The sequence below is a fragment of the Dermacentor albipictus genome, chromosome 2 (assembly GCF_038994185.2).
Source record: "Dermacentor albipictus isolate Rhodes 1998 colony chromosome 2, USDA_Dalb.pri_finalv2, whole genome shotgun sequence".
Lineage (NCBI taxonomy): Eukaryota > Metazoa > Arthropoda > Arachnida > Ixodida > Ixodidae > Dermacentor > Dermacentor albipictus.
Genome location: NC_091822.1, coordinates 2,955,591 through 2,982,655, shown reverse-complemented (window position 1 = coordinate 2,982,655; position 27,065 = coordinate 2,955,591). Strand labels below are relative to the sequence as shown.

Below are 27,065 nucleotides of genomic sequence, written 5' to 3'. Positions count from 1 at the left end.
TACAATGGTTATGCGTAGTGAAAACAAAATGACTTACACATGCAGATACAAAGGCGTGATGTTTAGCACATGGCATCTCTAAGTGCAACCTCGTCGTCTCTTTCCTGCGTGTATGTATATATATAGGGGTTTTCTTCAAAGTTCAGCACGCAGGACCCGACGTAACATACGCAGGAGTACAGTAACATATGTACAACACATACACAGTTTTAAAGGCGCCGTATCACGAGCAGAGGGCGCGCTATCTACACTGACTAGACAATACACTGCGCATCATAAATCATGATCATTGCGCATTATAAATGATTATTCATGACACGCATTTTGGAATATACAAAAAATGAAATCCAGATGTGTTCACGATACAATACATACAAACATGACTCTCAAGTATGTGCCAGCGGTTAAAATGGTTATGTGTAGTGAAAACAAAATGACTTGCACATGCAGCTACAAAGGCGTGATGTTTAGCACATGGCATCGCTAAGTGCAACCTCGTCGTCTCTTTCCTGCGTATATATATATATATGCAGGGTGTTTCTGCTAACTTTAGGCCGAGTGTAAACTCTATGCACTCTATGACGACGCGACTAAATGCATGTTGGTCCGTTTGGTATGTAGCGTGTCGCGCTATTTCTGTGTTTTGCTTAATTAGCTAATTAGTCAAGGATAATTAACCAACTTAGTTAGGAAAAAAATTCCAATTAGAAAGTTGCAGAGCAGTTGGCAACACGTATGAATAAACCGTTTCTGTCTTTCTATGTGTTAAGTATTAGTGTTTTTCAGCCTACTGCGGATGCTCGCGAAATACAAAAAGCACCACGTGACATGCCCGCCTGCGAGTCGTGATTGCACTGCTCCTAAGCCTTCCGCGCACAAACGAAAACATGCCATTTGACCGGTGTGAACAACCATACCTGCTTATCGCCATCATGAACCGCAGCGAGGGAAGCACGTCGCTGGCGTAATACCACACCAACGTTGGCCTTCGTCACTGCCCTGTCGCCTTTTAAGCGGCAACACACCCTGCTCGATGGTATGCTCGTTTGAGAGCGCTGCAAGCACGGCGCGCAAGCGGGTATGTCAGGTGATATTTTTTTTTATTTCGCGGGCATCCGCAGTAACCTGAGAAACAATAACACTTAATAGATAGAAAGTTAGAAATGGCCTAATCGGACGTTTTACAAAGTGCTCTAGAACTTTCTAATTGAAATTTTTCGCCTAACTTTGTTCCTTCAGAATGGCTAATTTTCTTGACTAATTAACTACTTAGGAAAAATACAAGAATAGCGTAACACATACAAGAGTGAGCATCATGCATTTGGTCGCATCGTCTTATGGTGCATCGGCATATTTTTAAACTCTGAGTAAAGTTAGCTGAAACACGTGTATATACTTCTATGGTTCAAGTAACGTGAAACACCACCCTGTATATATGCAATGGTGATAAGAGATCAGTAAAGCAAGATATATATGCAAAAAACGCACACATACATATGTCCGTGTGTTTTTCACATACACTTCGAAACTCAATATTGCTCGTGACTCAATGTTATTCAACAATATGTCAAGAGAATTTAGTCAACGACTTTATTGTTGAAAATTACTCAACATTGGCTCAATAATACTCAATACTATTCAACAATATATCAACAGAATTTAGTCGACGACTTTATTGTTGGAAACTACTCAACAATGGCTCAATAATACTCAATATTGTTCAATAATATATCAAAATAATTTAGTCAACGACTTTATTGTTAAAAATTACTCAACAATGGCTCAATAATACTCAACTTTATTCAACAATATACAAACAGAATTTAGTCAACGACTTTTTTGTTGTAAATTGCCCAACAACTTTACTGTTGAATTATTGCTCTGTGGTTTCAATACTTGTTGAGGTATTGTTGAAAGGCTATTGAGTCAACAATTCGTCAACAATATGCCAACAACATTTCAACAGTCATTTTCATAAGGGCTAAGCATTTTTAGTCAAAACGAATCAATTGTAGTCGTTAAAACAGGTAGCATAGAAAGTCTTCAAAACGTCGTATTAATGGATTCAGCGTCCGAAACCAAACTCGACGCATTAAAAACGTCTCAAACGAATTTTTGACCAAACTCGACGCATTAAAAACATCGCAAGCAGCATAGCTTAAAAACAAGGGGTGAATACGTTTCGAAAACGTTTTCGTAAGACTGGACGTATCTGTTCAGTTAGAGTACTGAGTTTTCGATGGTGCCGTTCTTGGCGGGAGGATTCTCGATTGATCTAGCCGCGCTAGTCCTGTCAATTCGCCCTGCATTAGCATGAGTTCGGCTAGGAAAAAGGAATCCTCTTGCGGTATTGACCTCACGTCAGAAGAGACGAACGATTGCAAATGAAGTTGACACCGCAACAGGTCACGAAGAATTTGTGCGCAAGGTCAGTAACATTAGCCCCGTTTACATGAATGCGACAGTGGCGCATCGCATTTCCAAGCGCATTTGGGAAAGGCGATGCGACGCCGTTTACATGTAGCGCCTTAACTCTCGCGAGAACGTAGCGCCACATGGCGTCGTATAAGTGAAGTGCAACTAAATTCTGGTGTAACTGGTTTCCGGTAGTAGGCCGAGTGCACGTTGGTGGTTGAGTGCCGAGAAATAGAGAGTTTTAGTTTAGCGTACGCTATACGCTATTGTGTAGCGGTCCCATAGCCACGCACGTGTTTTGCAGCTTTAGTTGGCCAGCGAGGTCTTCGGATGTCAGAGGCCATATGCAGTCATTTCGGCCATTTTCCGACTCTAGCGATAGGTAGCGCTGACATCTCGAATGTTTCTTTCGTTAGGCTTCGACTCGTTCGAAACGAGAAGCGATCTCGAAAACACCACAAGGGTATCCAGAATACTCTGTCGTCGTAGCGGCCTGAGACTAAGCGAAAGCCGCTTACACAATCATTTGCTGCGAACGAATAGCATTTTACAAAACCAACGCCAAATTCCATTCGAAGCGGGCAGCCGGGCCCGCCGCCCTGTTGATGGCTCATTCCTTCCCATCATTCCTAATGCGCCGATCCTGCGTTTACATGCTCCGCGAGAGTCGACTCGCGCCCGTAAATCTACCATCGCCTGGCGCATTATTGCGATGCGCCTTCCTAGCGCATTACTGCTGTTTACATGAATGTGATGCGCTAGAAATGCGATGCGATGCGACACTGTCGCATTCATGTGAACGCGGCTATTGAAGCCGCTCATTGTGACGCGGACAACGGCTCCACATCGACTTCGGGAGAGCGCTGCCAGTAAGTGAACCATGCGGGTGTTAGTGCTGATTCTGAAAGCGCATCCTCTGCTTGAATAGCTTTCGCTGTTTCATAATCTTCATCATTATTCAATTCTTTCTGACGATTTTTTTCAGACCCCTGCAGTAATTTTTTTTTGTCATGACCACTAGTGCAAATGTGAAACGACCGATATGTCACTCTCAACATTTTGCTAATTCATTCATACCGCACACTATCGTCGAATATAACCACCTGCCATCATACGTAAGTACTGAATGACATGCAGCTATATTCAAATAGCTGCTACACACTGAGAGCAATGGTCGACCTAATTCATTTGTTTACTTTTTACGCGTTTTGCTTTCACAGATTCTTACACAATGATTTGTGTTTTTCCGATGACATGTAAATTTTTCCCCTGTTCCATGTTGTAAGCATTCTCATGCGGTGTATTTATAAGGCTTATTCTATATGGCGCAGGAGTCAACGTGTCGAGTTGAAGAGCGAACATCACTTTCGATGGCACCGAAGGAATGCAACTGTACCTCTGTTACTATAGGAACGGTGCTCTGCAGAAAGGTTTGCGGTGAATTCTACTGTGAGCACAATGTATACAAAAACAATGTGGAGAAATCACCGTCGATGAATGTCAGTACACGCAAATAGCCCGAAGGAGTGAGCGAATGAAAGAACGGGAGAGAGCGAGCGAAATATAGTGGGCGAAAGAGCAAAAGAACGAACGAACGTCTTCCATGCTCATCGCCAGTACTTAAGACCGACCACTGACCTCTTAGCAACCCTAACAACAGCCGGCGACAGTGAACTATTCGCCTTAATATTCATGGGGCTCAACGGACTCGGCACTCTTGGGCGCATAGCTTGGTGTGATCGCGCCAGCTCAGACACGCCGATCGTCTAGCCACAATGGTGCGGCATCGACGGCCCTGCGAAGTGCACGATGGGAACTCGCTGCTCCGGTTTCCGACGGAGTGGCATATCGAGCAAAGGATCCAGTGCGCGAAAGAGCCACGGAAAAGAGGACGGTGCCAGGACCTGCGAGACACGATTCACGGTCGATAAACTGAAACGCGCACGACACGCCGACGCGCGCACCAGGCGCTCACACAGCGGCACTTCAACAACACATCAACTAAAATCCCTCAATAATTTCAAAGTACAGAAAGGCTTTGATCCAGCAGAAGACGCCAGTTATGTGAAACGACTGTGACATGTGACCTTGCTCAGCCCCTTTGCCGCCATGAAAGTTCCTGCGCGCCGTGCGATGTGCGCGCGTTTCGCCGGTTGTACTGTGCACACTGCTGCGATAATGTCGCTCCGGGAGGGCCGAAATGCCTGGTTGCTGTGCGGTTGGGTGCCGATGGCAAGCAATTATTTTTCAACCCGCGCGGCAACCAGAACCTAACCAGAAGAAAAGTATGGTTGCACAAAATTGGGGGGACGAAAGTACCGAACCGTCGATAACTGCACGACTATGCGAGAAAAGAAACGTAAAGCGATACGAAGGTGCGAGAGAAAGTATACACGTGCGTGTGCAGAGCTGCGATGGCATTTCATTCGTGGGCATGAATGTTGATGGCAAAAATTTGTGAAGATTACTGATTTTAGTGCATTATGAGCCCGTTGACTTAGCAAGTGCAGTATGACCTAGCATGCAAGTAAATAGTGGGCAGAAGCGCATTAACACATGGACAATTATCCGCATTGCGTTACGTGCGATAAAAATAAATTGCAGCAGCGAATTCTACATTTACATATTCCTGTGCTTGTGCGCGCGTTGTTAGCTGCGCTTTAAAATATGCTCAAAAAGTAATTTCCAACTCTGCATATCCTAATCGTATTTTGTGCATTGCATATGTGAATAAATGTATTCCTAAGTGCCTGCATTACTCTGCTTTTAAAAACAAATACTGAATAGCCACTGCTACTGGCCATCAAATAATACAGTATATCAGAGGACATTACATACAGTTGCGAACTCATTCCTTCCAAGTTTCCCTTACACTCAAAGAAGTTTCAGTAATCGGCGGTGCCATTTTACTGATAAAAAACACACAACTGCAAATGAACGTATGAAAAACGCCAGAAGCGATACACGGATTGCCAGCAAAACAAAGTGCAGTTATAGCTGGGCCGATTCGCGTGCATTTCGTATAAGGGCCCTCTGGTTCTTAAGGGGCTTTAGCGGTGCCACGGAAGCGAAAATGCATAAACACAACAATGCGCGTCATTATTCATGTTTACTTGGCGACGGCACACGGTTCACGAGAACAGTCAACCGCATTCACACACGAGCAGACACTACGCTCAGTCTTGGTGTACCACGAGATTAGATCGCGCTGGCAACCCGAACACGATCGAGAAAGACTCGCTGACACGATCCATACCGCCGTTTAGAATGTCACGACAGTTACACTGGCTCGTAGCACCGAACCAGAAAACACAACAGTCGTCGTGTAATCGCGCAGCACGGAAGACAGTGGCAAGAAGACTGTTGGTGCACTCGTTTGCACACACAATCATGATGTTGTTGAGTTGCCGTGAGGACCGCACGTTTCAACGACGGTATGTCGAAAGGTTTTCGGTCTAAGCGACTGTCAGCCTCCTTTTTTGCACGTATTCTTCGTTCAATGTAACCGCTGTGTACACACTTACAAGCAAAATGATTCACAGAGCAAACGAAATTGAGTGCAAGCCATCACCAAGGCTCGCGCGGACAGGCACGAAACACCGCGTTGTCTTCGGCCCCGACTCCGTGTTCTTCACCCGTCAAATGCTTCGACTCTTCAATGAAATGCAAGTAAATAAACACTTCACGCCTTTCTTAATTATCTGCAGATAATTTATGCTGCGGACATGTAATGTAATTTAATACGGGCAGAAACGAACTAAACGCAAACATGTGGAATTGAGGCGATCAAGCACTCGTTCCGCTCTCTTCAGCGTTTTTCTTTCAGCGCTAATTCAAAATTAAGGGACTAGCTTTAGCAGTTCGGGCCCTTCTTTCGTTTTTCACCACAGTCAGGCACCAGTAGGTTTTATTTCCGCGCATGTGCAGATATTACTTCACCTACTTTCTCACCACATTCGGCCTAATTAAGTTATTAGTTCTAGTTAATTATTATTTTCCCAAACCTTATAATTCGATAAAATGTGTCAACGAGAAAATTGCGGAGCAAGCTAAAAAAAAAAACTCTCTATGCAGCTTAGTGTTGTTCAATACGTGCTACATATAAGTGCTTTTCCGAGCCTGAAAGAAGCCCGCTAATGGCCGGAAAGTGCCTCGAGCGGCCAGTCACGCGACAGTTTTGCGTGCACTTGCGGGTTTCTTTCATGCTCGGAAAAACACTTTTATGTACACGTATAGAGCAACAAAAAGCTGTACCTGGAGTTTTTCATATTGCTCAACAATCTTGTGTTTTACACGTTTTATCTAATTATAATCTTTGCGAAGTTTGTTAATTAATTAGGACCAATAACCTAAGCAGGCGGAACGAAAAAAAATAATTTGTGTGTTTTCAAGCGAAGGTAAACATTATCTTGGTTCTGTCGAGCTACATGGCATTGGCTTATTTTTTAACTATGGGTAAAGTTAGCTTGGGGCACCTATGTTAAATGATCGATGTAGACGGAGCACTCCATTTGGCCTTTTCAAGTTGAACCCCATTTTTGCCCTACAAGCCTATCATCCGGTCGAGTAGAAATTCGCGACAGAAGATAGCAACATAAGGAAATTTCAGTTGCTCGTCACATTTAGCAAACGAGGCTTCCGTAGTAATAAGTGGTCAACGTCCTCCAGGCGAACGTCCTCAACCTGATGACGCCGCAACCACTGTCAATTTTTTTGCTCGTCTTCTCGGACGTCCATTCTTCACGCACGATTCTCAATTTCCAGCGCCCGCGACAGTGGCTCACGCGCCCATCAGCCCCGACAAAGAAGAGGACGAGAGCGAGCGTCCTCCTTGTGGTGCTCGCGACCCGCGGTTCGAAGCTGGAGACGCGTCGTCGCAGCTGCCTTCTCAAGGCCCCAGGAACTCAGCGGACGGCTCGCTTTTCAACCACTGTCAGCCTTTTCCGGGATCCCGAGGACCTGACTGAAGGTAGGCGCAGCGCATTCTGTTCCCGCTTCGAGAAGCCTTTCTTTTGGCTGCAGTGTGACGTCGCGGATAACCTGGTATGCTGCCTCGATAGCAGCGCAACGGGTTCTATCGAGGCACCCTATGCGAGCAGCAATGCGTCTAGTTTTACGTCGCGCAATTGCAGAATAGCCGCCGGCGTCTGCCTTGCGTAGACTGCATTCTAATACTCGCCGTAGACGGCTAAGTGACCAGCGGCCATCTTAAGTATCATGGTTATATTGCGCTCAGTTTTATACAGACGATATTAAGGAAGGACAGGACGTGGACGGACGTAGCGCAACGTCCGTCCACGTCCTGTCTTTCCTTAATATCGTCTGTGTAAAACTGAGCGCAATATAACCATGAACGTTCACCAACTAGCCACCTTCATTGCTTTACTAAACATCTTAAGTATCGTTGCGATTTTTACGAAGACGTCAAAGTAAACAGCTTCGCGAAGACCGCATGGAAGTCAAAAAGGATGCACGCTACTTTTCTATCCGAACGAGGTGGCGGCTGAGCGGGACGCTTGGAAACTTGACGGGAAGGTTGTCTGCTCACAGGAAAACTCAGACCCGCTTTCTTAGGCCCTTAATGCATGTGACATCGGACTTTTCATATGTTCGCAGGGGCAAAGAGTTAAAATGCCGAAATAATGTGTGGTTTTCTCAACTATTTCTGGTCGCCGCGACGTGCCGTGAGGTCACAGAGGCGCCTCGCATACGTCTTCCAGACGGCCCGATACGCGTTCCACTACATGGCCTCGAAGCTGTCTCGGCTGTCTCATTAGCTCTCTACGTGGACTGTCTCCGATGCTGGCCAGAGTTGGAGCGCATCCTACCGAGGAACGGGTATTCTCTACCTCCGTAGTTCCTCACAGCACTTCGAAAGCTGCAGGACTCCTTAGCCAATGGAAAAGCCCTATACTCCTCAAGATGTGTTCACCCGCGGCGCATCGTCAGCTCGGCGTCAAGTTGCCATCGGGTAGATAAAATGCTCCACGATGCATGGGTTGACACAGCAAAGGTTTTGGCGTTGTAACCATAAGCAGCGTTTAGATGAGTGCAATAGCTGGGCTTCGCTTCATCCTTACACTTTCTCAGCAGTTCCCATGCAGCCTCATTGTCCAGTATAGTAAGGGCGAACACCACTGTATACGTTCACCCGCGCCGCATAGTCTGCCAGGTTGCTATTTGAAGTTTGCGCGCTACCGTCATCACGGGCCGTAATATAATGGAGTAGGTAATTAATGGTGCAGTGAACCATTACACTTTTAACGCGACAGCGTTAAGAGCCCCGTGTCGCAGAAAATGCGGCGTCCGATCTGGCGTCCGGCGTCTAGCATCGACGATCTTTGAGCGAAAAAAAGCAATTCCGAACCAAGCACACCCAACAAAGAAGGCCTTACGTGTGGCGCAAAGACGTCTCTGAACCAATTGAATTCATGGAAGTAAAATGCGTAAAAAATCGTACAGTATGACACACACACAACCTGCAGACATGATAGCATCCAAATGTAAGTTCAATATGCGAGCAAACATAATTTTATTACTCGGAAACTCAAACATAAACCCATTTCCCAGCGTTTTTATCATTCATAGAGCGGCGCGCCGAGCTTGTTTCCACCACCATCGAGACGGCGCTCACCTACGCGCATTCGTAGGGAGCCTAGATGCATGATCTGTATGCAAGCTCTGTTCGCATGTAGGCTCCCTGCGCATTCGCGGCACACGCAGGAGGCCGCGTTTCTACCAGAAAGCTCGCCTTCGTGCACAGCGTTTGCCGCCAGCGTTTCACGGTAAAAGTTACGGTTACGTAAGCCGCAGTTTCCGGGAAGCGTGAGCAGCAGTAGGGGATCTTTGTAGGCTATTGCGTTTTTGCAGCGTTCTACATCGTCAACACGTCACCGGCGCTAATTTTGTGGCTCCATCAGCTATCTGAATAACAATCCTGGCTTTGCATATTCGCGCCGCCTCTGCAGACCAACAGCTCAATAACAACGACAAAACATACGTAACGACTTGCCGTCAGTGTGAGATGAGGCTAAGCGATGGCAGATTGTGCTATTTATTTCTTCGTCACAGGGCGGAGAGCCAAAAACACGCGACAATTCAGATCAAAGCGCGCGGTGCGGGCTGTATGGGTGCGGTCATGTTGCTACGTAATCAAAGTTAGGGTTCCTATTACGGTTACCGTCAGAAACCGTCGCAGGAGTTCTTGGTATATGACGTCCATGCGCAAAGGGCCTAATATGTCGGTTTATCGCTCTAACGTATCATCTGCCAAGCAAAAGTTACACTCACCAATAACCACAGTTACATCCGGAACAATACTCGGCTGCGCAATGATATTGCCTGTGTGCACCTCGCACCTTCAGCTGTGCTCCAAGCTACTTGTGAGATAAGAGTACAGCCGTTTCTCTTCGACAGCGCACACGCATAGGCGTCATGATGGAAGCCTTATCTACACGGACTCGCTGAGTGTAATCACAGCACTGAAAGCCAGAAACGTAAGGGAACCTTTAATAGGAAATATAATCGATAACATAATAACTGCTCAAACTCAAGGACACGAAATTAAGCTCTGTTGGATACCAAGCCATCAGGGAATTAAAGGCAACGAGAGAGCTAACGCATGCGCTGCTCAAGCCTGCCAAATGATGTCAACACTGTAAATATACCCTATGCAGATTGCATGAAGTTAGTGAAAAATAAGCTTAAAGAAAAATGGCAGTCCACATGGAATAGCGAAGAAAATAACAAACTACATTTATTAAAACCTTTTCTGGGAGAATGGAGATCATGCAGGCATCAGGTACGTTTTATAGAAGTAATTTTATGCCGCCTGCGCATCGGACACACACACCTAACACATAACTTTCTTTTGACAAAACAAGGCAAACCCTTATGTGAGAAATGTGGAGATGAACTCACTGTAAATCACATTTTATTCTCGTGCACACAACTCGAACAGCTAAGGAAAAAACATCTTTCTGTATGTTACAATGAACGCATTCCCTTCCATCCCAGTCTACATTTAGGAGATAACCCACTTGTAGGAACTTGATCTGTTCTTAGTTTTTTGAAAGACGCAGCGATCCTAAACGAAATATAATATATCACAGAACTACTAATTCTAAAAATTCTTACCCAGTTCTTTCGCGCATCTTATGATGCACCTCACCCATTTTCTCAGTCCTGAGAAGAAGGCTGAGGTCTCCATTTGATTTGTTGGGAGTCCTTGTCCGGACAAGGACTTTCGCTGAGGATACCCAATTTTTGAAATAAATTATACCATGTGTTTGGCGCATGATAGCCTGAGTTGCTTATGCGCCATAAAACCCAGTACGATACAATACAATTATTGCTTTCCTTCCTACTGGCATGGAAAGCAACATTGAGAGAAATGCTGAGGAGATTCTGCAATTCTGAATTTTTCTGGGGCATCTTGTGGAAAGTTTGGGCTGCTCAGTCTGCTCAGCCCCCAATTGTGTAATCTTTTTCTCACCTGCCGGCTTTTCTTATTTTCACGGGCAAGCGGGTTTTCTTGGTAGGAACACAACACGCTTCTTATCACTCTTAAAAAAAAATGAGCGAAGAAGGAGGAACAATCCGTTTTTCCACTTCAGGCCCGTGCGTTCCTCCTTCACACGCACTTCACATGTCGCGCCCTCTTGTGGCAATCAAAAGGCGAGGAACGTTTCTCCCTTGCGTGTGCATCTTGCATCGCCGCCGCTGGTGACCCGAACACCGGTCATAACTTCTTTGCGACAGAAGGTAATGCTAAGTAGCAAAACCTTAGGTCTAAACGTTTCAGGACAAGTGAACGCCAGTGTCAAACCTCTAGCTCGAAGGGGAGCTGCGATACGAGAATAGTTCAACTCAAAGCAGCGCCCGGCTGCTGACGCACAGCGAGACAAGCCCGTACTCAAGCATCTCGGCCTAGACACCGCAGATATCAGCCAGCCTTTCTCGTTTTGATGTGTGAAATTAGGATGGGGAGAAGGTTAAGCTATCTACGATGTATGCATTTGTGGCCGTTTCGAAGCGCCATCCGCGTCGGTTCCGAATTCGAAAGCAAAATACATTCGCTGGTGCCGTCGGCACGTAGCTGGGCGGTGTGAGCGCATCACCACCGCAAGCGACGCCGTCAGATCCATAGCTGGAACTCAAATGCTACAACCAGAGCAAGCAGGCGCTCGAGCACAGCATGCAACAAGATATACAGCTATATATCCAGCGTCACTTGCGGGCTGGTTCGTCTGCGTCTCCGCCCGCCAGAGGCGGCTTCTCCGTGATGCATTGTGTAGCGCGCACTACACTGCATAGGCAGGAAGCACCGACAAACAATAGAATATGTATTTCATAAGAGACAAGGTACGAGCAAACGTACAAACAAAACGTATCCAGAAAATAAATTAGGAAAAAGCTTTTACAAATTGCTTACTTCCGCTTCACAGTTTTGCACATACGGCTGTCCGGGTCTGTGAAGAAAAGGAGACACCCTCGAAGATAACATATAGACGGACAATTAAAAACACCAAGTACCAAAAGCGTACAGAACGGCACATGGGTACGGGGAAAACGGATATGCCCGGACGTGAATGGGAGACCAAGCTAATCGGACACACATGGGCACGGCAGCGTTGTGCACTGTTTCGAGTGCCAGGACTCTGGACAGCTGCGGGGCACTGTAAGACTCGAACGCCGGTACGAAGCGAAACCAGCCTCTCGCCAGTAGAAAGCACTGCTCGGACACAGCTTTCCAGTAGAGGCGCTCAGAGTGAGACGGCATACTCCAAAGTCAGAGCTATCTTTCCCGGTCACTTCTCGCGAAGGTTACGCTTCAGCCACTGTATTTTCACTGGGGTTATAGCTGTTGTAGCCTAGTAGACTGTATCGCAACAATCTTCGTTACCACGACTCTCCTAGAGATGGACATAACACAACAGACACCAGGAGTTAGCCTTCTGATATCGTCAATGCAGTGCGAGGCCAGTCACGCTAACCTCGGTGAGTAATCTTTGGTTCTCCCATGTAGTAGTATCCTGAAATCACGGCGGGTAATTTGTATCAGAGCCTCCTTGAAGGCTGTGCTAGTATTTACGTCCGCTCTGCTCCAATATCCTCACAAATCGCGCGCAGTTGTTTAACGTGTAGCACCAACCGACGTCCTCGACGTAGCCGAGTACTTTTAGTCAGTGGGCAGGAAGGCAAAACATGATCTTGAAGGCTAGGTCGAAAGCGGTGGCTTCGGCGTCCCGGCAAGTCCGGCCGCCGGTAGCCGCCGGCTCGCACGTACCCGCTGTGCAGCGGCGTACGCACGCCGTGGATAGCAGATTGTTTGCCATTTGTGTATGAAATTAGGCGAGGAAACGTTGAAGCGTTGACAACAATGTATCTTGTAAACGTCGGCGGTTCTTGAAGCGCTATACGCTACGGCTTCGAAGTGATAGTCTTAGATTGCCGTCGCCACCGTGTTGATAACTGAAAGTCGCTAGGCAAAAGCATTCATTATACTGGGGTTTTATATTAACAGGTCTGTGTATATTTGCCGTGCCTATCAGGTGACTATATCCAAACAAGTATTTTATCGAAATTTATTGCCGAATTGCGTATATCAGAGAGCCACTCACTGGCACTACAATACAGGTCGAAATATCACGGCTATATAACAAGGTTCCAAGGCATATGCAGGGGTAGCACACACTTACGTTCAACAAATGGTCGCAGAGGGCGCGAAAATCCACTGCGCGCCGCTGCTCATAAAACTAGCATAGCAAAAACCCTTAGGGATGCGTTCGTTAGTTCCAAGCATCATCATCATCAGCCTGGTTACGCCCACTGCAGAGCAAAGGCCTCTCCCATACTTCCCCGGTGGTCATGTGCCAATTGTGGCCATGTGGTCTCTCCGGCATGCAATTCCAAGAGCGTCAAGGGCATGTTGTGTAATTATCTGTGCGAAGAGAACCTTAGCATTTTGTCTAACTACACACCAGGATCTTTCATTTAATCGACCCCGGGCAGTGGAGCATTCCTTAGGGTGCATGAAAATTGCACATGGTGTGTTGCATCGGTGCGGTAAAACGTAGGAGCGTTCCTAGGGCCGCACATGACCGCGAACACTGTTGACGGGATGCATCAAGCTCTAGAGAGGCATTGATACGGGGGCGCTAAGTTCAAAACATTGTCATTTCCGTGGCATCGCTATGAAATGGCGTGCGCACATTTTAGTTGCACAATCAAAGTGCAACAGCACGTCGTGGCCAGCGCTGCTTTGAAACTTTTGCGCTTGACTTTCATCATTACCATCAGCAGCAGCACCAGCCTGGTTACGCCCACTGCAGGGCAAAGGCCTCTTTCATTCCTCTTCAACTTCCCCGGTCATGTAATAATTGTGGCCATGTTGTCCCTGCAAACTTCTTAATCTCATCCGCCCACCTATCTTTCTGCCGCCGCCTACTACGTTTCCCTTCCCTTGGAATCCACTCCGTAACCCTTAATGACCATCGGTTATCTTCCCTCCTCATTGCATGTCCGGCCCATGCCCATTTCTTTTTCTTGATCTCAACTAAAATATCATTGACTTGCGTTTGTTCCCTCACCCAATCAGCTCTTTTCTGATCGCTTAACGTTACATCCATCATTCTTCTTTCCATAGCTCGTTGCATCATCCTCAATTTAAGTAGAGCCTTTTCGTAAGTCTCCAGGTTTCTGCCCCGTACGTGAGTACTGTTAAGACACAGCTGTTATACACTTTTCTCTTGAGGGATAATGGCAACCTGCTGTTCATGATCTGAGAATGCCTGCCAAACGCAGCCCAGCCCATTCTTATTCTTTTGATTATTTAAGTCTCATGATCCGGATCCATGGTCACTACCTGCCCTAAGTAGATGTAATCCCTTACCACTTCCAGTGCCTCGCTACCTATCGTAAACTGCTGTTCTCTTCCGAGACTGTTAAACATTACTTTAGTTTTCTGCAGATTAATTTTTAGACCCACCCTTCTGCTTTGCCTCTCCAGGTCAGTGAGCTTGCATTGCAATTGGTCCCCTGAGTTACTAAGTAAGGCAATATCAGCGAATCGCAAGTTACTAAGAAATTCTCCATTAACTCTTATCCCCAATTCTTCCCAATCCAGGTCTCTGAATACCTCCTGTATACATGCTGTGAATAGTATTGGAGAGATCCTATCTCCCTGCCTGACGCCTTTCTTTATCGGGATTTTGTTGCTTTCATTATGGAAGACTACAGTGGCTGCCTAGCCGCTATAGGTATCTTTCAGTATTTTTACATACCGCTCGTCTACACCCTGATTCTGTAATGCCTGCATCACTACTGAGGTTTCGGCTGAATCAAACGCTTTCTAGTAATCAATGAAAGCTATGAATAAAGGGAAAATGAGACATCCACCTGATTCCCTTTATTCATTACTTCTCTCTACCTTGCGGGTTTCCGCAGAACTACTACGTCAATGAAAGCTATATATAAGGGTTCGTTATATTGCGCACATTTTTCTATCACTTCTTTGATAGTGTGAATATGGTCTATTGAGTACTATAGCCTTTACGAAATCCTGCCTGGTGCTTTGGTTGGTTGACAGAAGTCTAAGCTGTTCCTGATTCTATTTGCGATTACCTTAGTAAACACTTTGTTGGCAACGGACAGTAAGTTGATCAGTCTATAATTTTGCAAGTCTTTGGCGTCCCCTTTCTTATGAATTACGATTATGTTGCCGTTATTCCAAGATTTCGGTACGCTCGAGGACATGAGGCATTGCGTTTACAGGGTAGCCAGTTTTTCTAGAACAATCTTCCCACCATCCTTAAACAAATCTGCTGTTACCTAATCCTCCTCAGCTGCCTTCCCCCTTTGCATAGCTGCCAAGGTTTTCTTCCCGTCTTCCGGCGTTACTTGTGGGATTTGAAATTCCTCTAGATATTCTCTCTTGCATTCTCGTCGTGGGTGCGACTGGTACTGTATAAATCTATATAGAACTCCTCAGTCACTTGAACTATGTCATCCATATCAGTTATGATATTGCGGGCGTTGTCTCTTCGCATACATCTGGTTCTTGCCTTTTCCTAGTTTCTTCTTCGTTTGTTCCGATACCTCCTGCTATAGGCGCCGTAATATGCGCAATTTTATCTTATAAGCTTTCTTCTGCAATTATCGAAGCATTTTTATTACGTAGAAAGAGCGCAAAGGTATCATTTCTGATTAGATAGTATACTCTTTATTAGTAAGTTTATTGTTGTCATTATAAACGCAAATAGTGTTCAGCATCATCGATCTTTCACGTGACCTCGGGCCTGGATTTAAAATTTTTACCGGTATTTTCGACTGCACGGCGGCACTGATTCATTCATTCGTAGACTTAGGCTGGTTGCTTCTTTGTTGCTAAAACTATTTCACTGCGCTTCGTTGTCTCGCGTTATTCAACTTGGGGTGAAGGGACGTGGTTCCAAACGGACATGTAAGGCCAAACTCTAAGTTTCGGTCATGAGCCATTCGGAACCCGTCTGCATCGAAACGGGAGCTGCATTCTGCTTAGCTGACAACGGCAATAACGGTGAGTCGTTTAACACGGCTGCTTGAATCGTTATATAACATTAGTCTCATTAACTTATAGGCGGAGATAAGTTAATGAACTAGACCCTGCATTTCATATGGAAAGTCAGGACTCTCTGTTGCTGTTTCCTAAATAAACCTTTAGCTGCGAGGCCGTCGTTATACACACAATCAGGAAAGAGAGAGACAGAGAGTGATATCGAAACGCGCGTCATGTTATTCTAGCCGTGGCCATAGGTGACTACATATAAAACATATAATACATGTAGTACATATACATATAAAACTTCGAGTGATTGAAGGATTTGTGCAAGAAAAGTAGGGAAACGACAAAAAACGGAGACGTACAAAAGCAAAGTTCGCAATAGGGTATCAGAAAATTTGATTGTGGCAGTTCATAGTGTTCTTTTTTTTTCTTATTTAACCTAGGCAGGACATTAGGCAGTATAATAGCAAGAGCTTGGTGGCACAACCCACTGCCCCGTTCCTAACGGGACACTCATAACATCCATCCATGCACATAAGCATGTGCATGCGTCTGCGTGTGAGTGTGTGGGCGTGTGTGTGCGTGTGCGTGTGTGCGTGCGTGCATGTGTGTGTGTGTGTGTGTGTCGACGCGCGCGCCCGCGACGGACCCTTTCACGATTCGACAGTGGTTAGAGCGACGCTCCCCCCGCGTTATTAACACGATTAGCCGGCCGTGATAGGGCGGGTGATAAGCGGGGCAGTCGAGCTGAAGGCATCGCTACAAAATCATGTCATACTTGCACCCATGGTTCCTTGTATGCGCCAAAGAAAGCTTAGCTAGAGCGTATTTTTATATTTTTTTTTATTTTATACTTATATTTTAGATTTTTTTTAAATATCAGTAACGTACACTATGCTTTTGGCGCGTATGTCTTATTCCAGCTGCGAACTAGCACAGTTCGAAGGCCTAGTCGCATCCATCGCTTCGCTTGCCAGGAGTTGACCATGTTGGTTATGGAGAGGGAGGAACCGTTGCTTCCAGGCAGGAGGGAGGAAACTTGCTCTATTTACAGACGAACATAGGGGACATCTCCGTTTCTCCCATAATGGAGCAAGGGTCATTCTTTTTCTTTTGTTAGAGTGTAGTTGCTTTTCGTAGCGCTAAACACTATCGCTAGCGGCACGTACAGCGGAAACAGTGGCGTAATGAAATGGTGAAATCGGTCTAAAAAATCATGGGAGCTTCCCTACGAGACATTATACATCGTGCGCGCGCCTGCTCTTCCCTCGGTAGTGTAGTAAAAAGAAAAGAAAATGCTGAGGTACATTGCTGGAACGGATGTTTACTCCTTCTGTTACCATTTGCAGGTCGGGGGTTCCTACACCCCCGGGTCGCAGTCCGCGAATCCAAGGCGAGCATGGAGCAGCAAGCTGTGATAAGCGAGACTACGGGCCAGATGGGCGCCGTCGGGCATGACAACGTGGAGCACGTCGGTGGCGACAAGTCTTTCACGATGCGTGACGGGGCCGTGTGCGGAGACATTGCCGAGATCAACAAGCCGTGCGTTGAGCAGCCCGGTGAGTCGCTCGCTGCGGTACGTAGCGCACGGTGGCACACGTGGCTTTCTAGCGCTGCACGAGTCCTGCCACCTCGTGGTTGTTGAAAGCTATGCAAATTGAGGACGACGCAACGAACTATGGAAAGAAGAATGATGGGTGTAACGTTAAGGGATAAGAAAAGAGCAGATTGGGTGAGGAAACAAACGCGAGTTAACGACATGTTAGTTGAAATCAAGAAAAAGAAATGGGCGTGGGCAGGACATGTAGTCAGGAGGGAAGATAACCGATGGTCATTATGGGTTACGGACTCGATTCCAAGGTAAGGGAAGCGTAGCAGGGGGACGGCAGAAAGTTAGGAGGGCGAATGAGATTAAGAAGTTTGCAGGGACAACATAGCCACAATTATTACATGACCGGGGAAGTTGAAGAGGAATGGAAGAGGCCTTAGCCCTGCAGTGGGCGTAACCAGGCTGCTGCTGCTGCTGCTGATGGTGATGGTGAAAGTCAAGCGCAATAGTTTCAAAGCAGCGCTGGCCACGACATGCTATTGCACTTTGATTGTGCAACTAAAATATGCTCACGCCGTTTGATAGCGATGCCGCGGAAATGACAATGTTTTGAGCTTAGCGCCCCCGTATCAATGCCTCTCTAGAGCTTGATGCATCCCGTCAACAGTGTTCGCGGTCATGTGCGGCCCTAGGAACGCTCCTACGTTTTACCGCACCGATGCCCCGTCGGGTCAGGCACTTGACACAAGTGCATCAAGATGAGTGGTGAATTCGCTGACACGAAACCTCTGCATCTCCTATCGGCGGCCGTGGTCCAACTAAATACAACCTTTTCCGCCACCCGCTAGGCTCTGTGGGATGGTGCTGCTGTTGAGATGCGCAGTTCCAGCGCCGGCCACCTATAGGAACGCGGCCTGGTTCTCGAATATCAAGCCTGTATACTCTGTTTCAGACATCAGGTGCAACGCTGTGGAGGCTAGACAGACTTTTTGCAGTGGTTGCGTTCGAACAACTTATTTCGATGTTTTAAATGTGACGCATTTCTAGGCAAGCATTTGCCTCTTTTGCACTATCTATCTAGCTGCCCACTTCTTGGTGCTGTAAAAGTCGTTCCATTAACTTATGTATCACAATTGGCATAGTATATGACAAGAATGTATGGCGAACATAAATGATCGGTCATGACATAAATACAATCACATGTGTGTCACGTAGGTGAATTGACAGCCGGCTACGTCTTGGTGCCCTTATCGTTATTTCGTTAACTTGGTATGTACCAAAATGTGCTAGCACGGCAAGAGTGTACAGTTCCGAAAGGCATCAGCAGCATATTGCGTAACACCGATGTCGCCACCTATGTTGCCCACGGTTACTACGCTGCCCTCGGTCAGGACCTCCAAGATTTGCGCGTGCCAGCCACGCGTTCAAACACCGGATGCCATGTTTTGTCATTTGAGCAGGTGACGATTGGGTCGAACTCAAAACGCGCAGCGTATAGGACGTCATCGCTGCTTCAGCTGCTCAGACTCGTCGCTTGCTTCTTCACGAGAACTTGGCGGTGCCAAAGACGTGGCACGCGATACAAGCTTGGAGCAACAAACGGCAGCTGTCCTCCTTGCTCCGACCTCACGCGGTGCGGTGGCTGATTTTGTTGCAGACGATGGCTCGGTTATACATACAGGAGGTGACGTTACGCATGGCATGGCAATATGGTTGCCGCCGCTGGAGGGCGGGGCTTAGAGCCGGCGAGTTCTAGCTCATACTTTGGACATAAATACTGCCCAGAACTTTTGCACGCGTATAGCCATAATAGACCCTCTGCTACAATTTCGCGCAGAAAACCGTAAATGCGTGGCTGAACGTGTCATACCCCTTTTAGTACTGGTTACGCGTGGATCGACTCCCCGCCACGGCGGCCGCATTTCGATGGGGGTGAAATCCTAAAACACCCGTGTGCTCAGATTTAGGCTCACTTTAAACAATCCCAGCTGATAGAAATTACCGGAGTCCCCCACAATAATAATAATAATAATAACTTCTTTATTTCCATCAGTGATGGAGGAGACTGCGGGTAAAAGTCGCTTTGGGCAAGCGACTTGACTAGAGCCCGCAGCCTCCTTTACAAGGCAAACAGCGATTGAACAGGAGACATATATATACAAAGCAATTGACTATATGTGAAATATGCGCAAATATAAACGCAAAAACACAAGCGCGAAAATGTGGCGCGCACAATCAGCCGCGGTGCACGCGCATTATCAGTCGCGGCGCGCGTATGTGTTGTTTACTATTTTGCTTATATCGATTTTAATTCAATAAAGAAAACCGGCGTCTCTGTATTACCAGCATTTAATGGTAAATCAGCTCACTGTCTGATCGACTGGCGTAGGGAGTAAAACATAAAACATAAGAGTGCATGCTCGTGCACGGCCATCCTAAGGCAACCGCGAAACATCTGAGCGGCAGGTGCTATCAAATATTTGTGATCCATCGGCATCATTCTCACACATTTCAAGTCTAGTATGCTTGAAAACCATATGTCTACGCTAGCCTTGCTGCATGAGGCCTATGGCACTGCTCAACACAGTGATCACTGCGCTTGGTGAGCCAGCACGATACATATATAAGCTGTGTGCTTCGGCATTGCCTTTTTCGCCTGTATACAGCCATAATATATGAGAGGGTTCGCATAAAAAGAATGCGATGGCTATTTTTGAGCGCAGAATTTCCGTAATACATGTGAGTGAGTCGTAAAGAACTGAACGAACACAAGCGAAAAAAAAAATCGGTTATCATCCTCTTTCTCTAACAAGCAGAAGAAAACCGGCTAACGCCGCACAACGTTTATAAACATATAACCGCTGATGCCGTATGTTTGGACCATGCGCTACATAGTACAAAGATAGCTGTAATCCGGCCCCCACTACTGCTTAGGACGCTCGCGCAGTTCGTAAACGGTCGCGTTGCTGGACAAGCTTAATTCAGACTGTAAGGTATGCTGCTATTACTAGCCAAAACTATTTTATTCGTGTGTGGAAACCTCATCAATGCAACCAAGTAGTCACGCAATGTAACCTGCAGCGAACAGTTTCAACGCTTGTCAAAGTATAACAGCACAGCTCCTATCGTAGCAGAACGGTACCCATCTGCACGCTGTTACGATCTTCGCGTATGTTTCATGGCTTCTAAACCGCAGCTTAGAAATAGTGGATAATACTGCAATAGGTCATATTAGTGAGAGGAACATTCGGAAATACACAATTGATCTCCGAGGCTGATTGTAGGCTCAAATATGCGCGCACACATCGCGCTGCGTGTTCCGTCCACCTCAACACCAGCAGAAATTCCGGCCATGACGCCTTAAACCGCTGCAGCACGTCTCACAGAACAGTTTACCACGTGGAAGACGCACGTCATACTAAACATACCGAACGACAGCGAAAACAAATGCCAGAACCTACCGCCGAGCGTATGCCTGCCATGCAAAAGACCGCTTTCACCCAAGCCACTATGGCGCTGCTCATAGGCGACGCCACTGCGTTCTACAATATGACGGCGCCTATGAAAAAAGTCTATATACTGTGGCGAGGAAAGCATACGTCGCCTTGTGGAAGACAAGTCCACTTGTCGAAATGTTGGCTCCCACTGTCACCTTGTTCTTGTTTTGCTCATCGTACTTCGGTATTGCCTTGTTACCCTGTGAAGCCGTAATATATGAGGCAGATCGCATAAAAAGAATGCGATGGCTATTTTTGAGGACAACATTTCCGTAATACGTGTGAGTGCGTCATAGAGAACGGAACGAACACAAGCGAAAGAAGATTCGGTTATCATCCTCTGTATCGAAAAAGAAAGAGAAAACGGGCTAGCGCTGCAATACGACCGCGCATAGCCACGCCGCACAACGTTTATAGATCTATGAACGTTGATGCCGTATGATCGGACCATGCGCTATATAGAACAAAGATATCTGTAATCCAGCAGCTATCACTGCTTCACTGCTATCACTGCACCTATCGCGCAGCTTGTAAACGGTCGCTTTGCTGGGCATGCTTGATTCACGCTGTAGGGTATGGTGTTAGTACTAACCAAAACTATTTTATTACTCGGTGCAAACGTCATCCACCAAACCAAGTAGTCAAGCAATGTAATCTGCAGCTAACAGTTTGAATGCTTGTCAAAGTATAACAGCACAGCTCCTATCGTAGCAGAATGGTACCCACGTTGTTACGATCACCGCCCATATTCCATTGCTCCTAAACCGCCGCTTAGAACTAGAGGATAATACTGAAATAAGGTCACATTAGTGAAGGGAATATTCAGAAATACATAGTCGATCTTCTAGGCTGATTGTAGGCTCAAATACGCGCGCGCATCGCGCTGCGTGCTCCGTCCGCGCCAACGCCAGCAGAAAGTCCGGCCATGACGCCTTAAACCACTTCAGTACGTCTCACAGAACCCTTTACCACGTAGAAGACACACCTGCTTATTAAGAACACCACACGAGCGCGAAAACAAACGCCAGAAACTACCACCGACCGCATACGTGCCATGCAAAACGGAGCGCTCGCCCAAGTCAGCATGCCTAGTGCCCATAGATGTCGCCACTGCGTAGCAATGTATTAATGGAGTATACTATGTAGTAATATAGTAATACACAGAATGCATAAGCGCTGATATTAAGGTTTTAGGAATGGTGCTGAAATTGTCCTACTAGGTGACATGAATGCCAACATACAGATTAAGATGGCTATACCGACAATAACGGGAAGTCAATACTAGACCTTTGTGAGCAATATAACCTCGTCATCGTGAATACAGGGCTTAAGTGGGAAGGACAGATCACGTGGGAAGTGGGAAACCGGCAATCGACCATTGATTACTGTCTGATGACAGAAGGAATTCATGATAAGTTGCGAGAAATTGTCATCGATGAGGAAGTGTTTGGCAGCATAGGGAGTTACCATAAACACATCATTTTGAAAATGAGATATGTAGTTCGGAAAGAGAGAAAGGAGAGCAAAATGGCCAGTCCAAATTTGAACGCTGAACAAATAGCAAATACAGTCACTAGAGTTGAGGAAGAACTTGGCAAATAGCCAAGTAAAGAGTGGGAATATGGTGAGCTTCTAAGTCTAATAACTACAGAAATACGGGAAGAGAAACAACATGTACGTTGGAAAGGAAAAAAGAAACCGAAAAGCTGGTGGAACAAGGAGATAGGAGAAGCGATCGCCGAACGACAGAAAGCATCTCGAGAGCATACGCAGGCATAAAAGGCGCAGTTGCCGCAGGATGAAGCAACTAGTGGGAAATATGCCGGGAGATAAAGTCCATGGTTCAAATACTGGTGCAAGCAAAATTAAAAGGTGAAAGTGAACGTTGGTTGTCAGAAATACGTGAGAAAACGAAGGCCGCACCTACAATATTTTGGAAGCAGATAAAATGATTAGGCAGGAAGTCAACAACAATACAACAACATAACCTAGACGAAGAAGAAAACAGACTGGAAGGAGAAGCGGCAATAAATTACATCCCAAATGTAACAGCCGAATCTTTCCAAGGCAAAGACGAGGTTGTATTTGAAGAAGTAAAATAGCATGAAAGAGACGCAAGTAGAAAAGGAGCTGGTGCTGACAAATTTACACTGGAAGAAAGCGGAAGAGAAAATTCCTAGTCGCACAGCCACAGGGCTAGACGAGATTCCCGTTAGGCTGATAAATGAATTAGGACCAAAAAGTAAGGTAGCTCTGGTGAAAGCAGTGGAAAAAACTTTAAAAGATAGACGAATACCAGACAGTTGGCGACAAAGTAGAATGAATTTCATTTATAAAGGTAAGGAGGAGAAAGACAGAATTCACTCGTATAGACCGTTGACCATTACATCGGTAATATACAGGCTAGCAATGCAGGCAATCAAATTAAAGCTTCAAGCATGGGCAGAGAATAATGACATTTTGGGAGAGCTTCAGAATGGCTTTAGAATAGGTAGGCGTTTGGATGATAACTTGTTCGTTCTTACTCAGTGTATCGAAATATCAAAAACAGAAAGCAGACCGTTGTATGTGGCCTTTTTGAACATTACAGGAGCCTACGACAACGTAGATCGCAAAATTTTGTGGGATATTCTGGAAGGGGAAGGCTTAGGTAACGATTTTCTACAGCTTTTGAGAGAGATTTATCTAGAAAATACCGTTTGCGTTGAATGGGAAGGGATGATGAGCGAAGAGAAAGTTCATATCAACAAGAAACTGAGACAGGGGTGCCCTTTAGCCCCGCTGCTGCTTATGATGTGCATGGTAAGGATTGAGAGGGTGCTAGACGGAAGTAATATCGCGTTTAATCTCTCATACAAACAGGCGGGTACAGTAGTAGAGCAGCAACTTCCAGGTTTATTTTATGCGTACGACATTGTGTTGCTAGCTAACAAGCAAAGTGATTTGCAACGTCTGGCTAATATATGTGGACAGCAAGGGAACAGTTTAGGTTGGAAATTTAGTGTTAGAAAATCAGGTGTTATGGTATTCAATGAAACCATTGAACAGACAGTGGAGATACAGGGCCAAGAAACACCTTGGTATATAGATAAACACCGAGTGCTTATAAACACTCGGTGTTCCCTAGATCCCTAGGTGAGGGAACAGTTCGACCAGTCAACATAGCCGAGCCGCCTTTGAGCGAGCGGGAGGGCTTGCACACACACGTACGCACAGCTTTCGCTGCCCCCACCGAGGCCAGACGGGCTTCGCAGAACTGTGGGCTTACGTCTTGACCAAAGGAGGCGCCTCTTATTCCCCAAACTGACCCTCGCAGCGTCGCTGCAAGTTCTCCATTATCTTGAGTCTTGAAAGGCGCGTCTTATTCACCGAGCTGACCCCCGCCGCGTGGCCCCCGGTTCTGTACTGCCTTGTGTCTTGAAAGGCGCGTGCGACGTTGCCGCAAGATACATTCCCTCAGGAACTCCGTTGCTCACAGCAGACCAGATCGGCGGTAGCGGGTTCAGTAACATGCCTGGTTCGTCGAACTCATTTCGGCCTTCCCGCGACGAAGAGTCGCTGACGCGGCGTATGGTCCTCCGCATACAGTAGACTCAGCGGCGCCCTTTGGCTAGATGATGGCGGTGGCTTTCTAGGAAAGGTCGACGCCGCTGTCGCACCTGGCTAGCAAAACTTTGCATGGCGGCATCTCGGCAGGCCATTCCTAACAGGATACAGAACTTACGAAGTCCTCCGAGGTATGTGGAAAGGTTGAATGGTTCCAGGACTTACTTTTGGAAATGCGGTTGTTTGCTTTAAATCAGGGGTACAACCAGGACTCGACGGGAACCAAAGGTCAGTGGGTCGCCTCACATTGGGCGCTCACGGGAAGACTACAAATGATGCTGTGCAGGGTGATATGGGCTGGACTAGTCTTGAAGTGAGGGAAGCTCGCAGTAAAATTGAGTATGAAGAACGGCTGAGGAATATGGAAGAAAGTAAATGGGCTGGGAGAGTGTTCAGGTATCTGTACAGGAAAAATATTGATTCACAGTGGAGGAAAAGAACTAGGAAGCATACCAGCAAGTATGCGACGTGTAGGTTGAGCAACACAGCAACAAAGAAAGTCAAGCGGAAAGTCAGAGAGGCTGAAATAATCTAATGGATGGCGGCAAGGGTAAAGAAATCTGCCATGAGTAACTACCTAAGAGGAAGAAACTGAATGAGGAACGAAACCATATATGATAACTCAAAGGGAAGCTCATTACTTTTCGAAGCGAGATCGGGATCCCTTAGAACACGTACCTATAAAGCCAGATATAAGAAGGAAGAAGCATGTGCGTGCTGCAGTAGAGCTAGGGAAACGACGGAACATGTTTTATTAGAATGTGAAGACGTCTAGCCAGTGGTCGATTTAGGCACAACTGACCTCCTTGAAGCACTTGGGTTCATCGAGAGCAGTGGTAAAGCAAACATGTCCGCAGTTAGGCATTAGTTAGAGGCGGTTGGAGGGTTGGTGGAAGAAAAGTAGGGAAACGACAAAAGACGGAGACGAACAAAAGCACAGTTTGCAATAGGGGATCAGAAATTTTGGGCATGGTAGTTCATAGAGTTTTTTTTTCTTTTTTCATTGTTTTACCTAGGTCGGACATTAGGCACCAGCCCATTCCAAAGGGGACTCATAACATCCGTCCGTCCGTCCGTCCGTCCGTCCATCTATCCATCCATCCATCCATCCATCCATCCGTCCGTCCGTCCGTCCGTCCGTCCGTCCGTCTGTCCGTCCGTCCGTCCATGGCGCAACCCACCAGCCCGTTCCAAAGGGGATGCTCATAACATCCATCCATCGATCCATAGTGACGCCCATGAAAAAACGTAGGAGTCGTGTAGGAGTCGCCCACTACCTTGACACCATCGTCGGGAAAGCATGCACGTCTTGCACCCGGGAGGCCCCGCGTTACATGCCCATCCAAGCGGAAATTTACCAAAATTTCTCCTCAAAGACATTGAGATACTTTCTTTACAGGAACCTACCTGAAAAACTTTGACATCAATCGGAGCATTTTTGGACGTGCTTTTGCTCTGTGCAGTCAGACATTTTCGATACCATCAGTCAGTAACGCCACCGACCTCGACGCATATTCGCATAATGTAGCAAATAGTGCCTTGGCAATAAAAAGTTTTATTGCTTAGAAGCAAAAAAGTGCGTAAGCGTTTGCTAACACATAATTTTAGATAATTTTGCTTTTTACCACTGTTCTTTTCGGTACCTTTTTTTATTAGCAGTTCGTTGCGGCAGCCAGCGTGCATGCCAGTAAGAGCCAACGCCGTTGACACGCTGCGAACCATCAGCGGAACGTGCCGTTAGATAATTTTTCTGATCAAACTTCCTGCGTAGCTTGCACAGCCTTGCACCTGATGTCAGAAAGAGCATACTTCATGCGAACAAGAGTATTGTACGGCTTTATTAGCAACGAGTCATTAAGTGATCGAACATTCACATTTTTCTCAGAACCCTTTTGTTCTTAAACTTTTGCGGTTGGCTGTACATTCATTTTGAAGATGGTGACCATAAGGCGCGTTCACCAGGCCTCTATTTTGTAATTAGCGTTTGCCATTGACTGCAACCGCGCCAATAATTTTGTAATAACTGTCACTGTAAACAACTGTCATGAACGACTGCTGCTTGATGCCGCCAAATGAGCATGTGCTCTTATGTACTCTTCTGAAAACGTGCAAGAGCACATTCTTTGAGAGCAGGTACGTCAAGATGTGCAAGTATTTCACATTGTGAAAGACTTGCACATTTTACGCCGATTAGCTTATTCTTTCATTATAACGTCGCAAAGAAATGCGTATCCAGCTTTTCTGGACATCAGGGTTTTAGTTCAAAGGAGTGCCACGACGTGGCATAGTAACCTTAAACATTTCAAACTTCCCGCGATGACTTAGTGATGACGTCAACGCAGCAATAATTTAAAAAAAAATAGAAGCTATCCCTGCCCGTTTTCATGAAGAGTGGCTGCTCGTCGGCTCATCCTGATAACGTTTAGTCGCGACGGGGCATACCCAGCGGTGATTG

General features: G+C 46.3%; 1 protein-coding gene across 2 annotated transcripts in view; it reads left to right on the top strand.

The window, feature by feature from the left end:
- The first annotated feature begins 7,086 nt into the window (after positions 1–7,086).
- LOC135921113 (uncharacterized) overlaps positions 7,087–27,065 on the top strand; it is a 203,144-nt gene continuing 183,165 nt past the window's right edge. For both annotated transcript variants that reach the window (XM_065455436.1, XM_065455435.1), the window contains exons 1-2: positions 7,087–7,384; positions 17,308–17,517. In XM_065455436.1, coding sequence (XP_065311508.1) covers positions 7,102–7,384; positions 17,308–17,517 — 493 coding nt within the window. In that variant the 5' untranslated portion in view covers positions 7,087–7,101. The remainder of the gene's footprint in view (positions 7,385–17,307; positions 17,518–27,065) is intronic.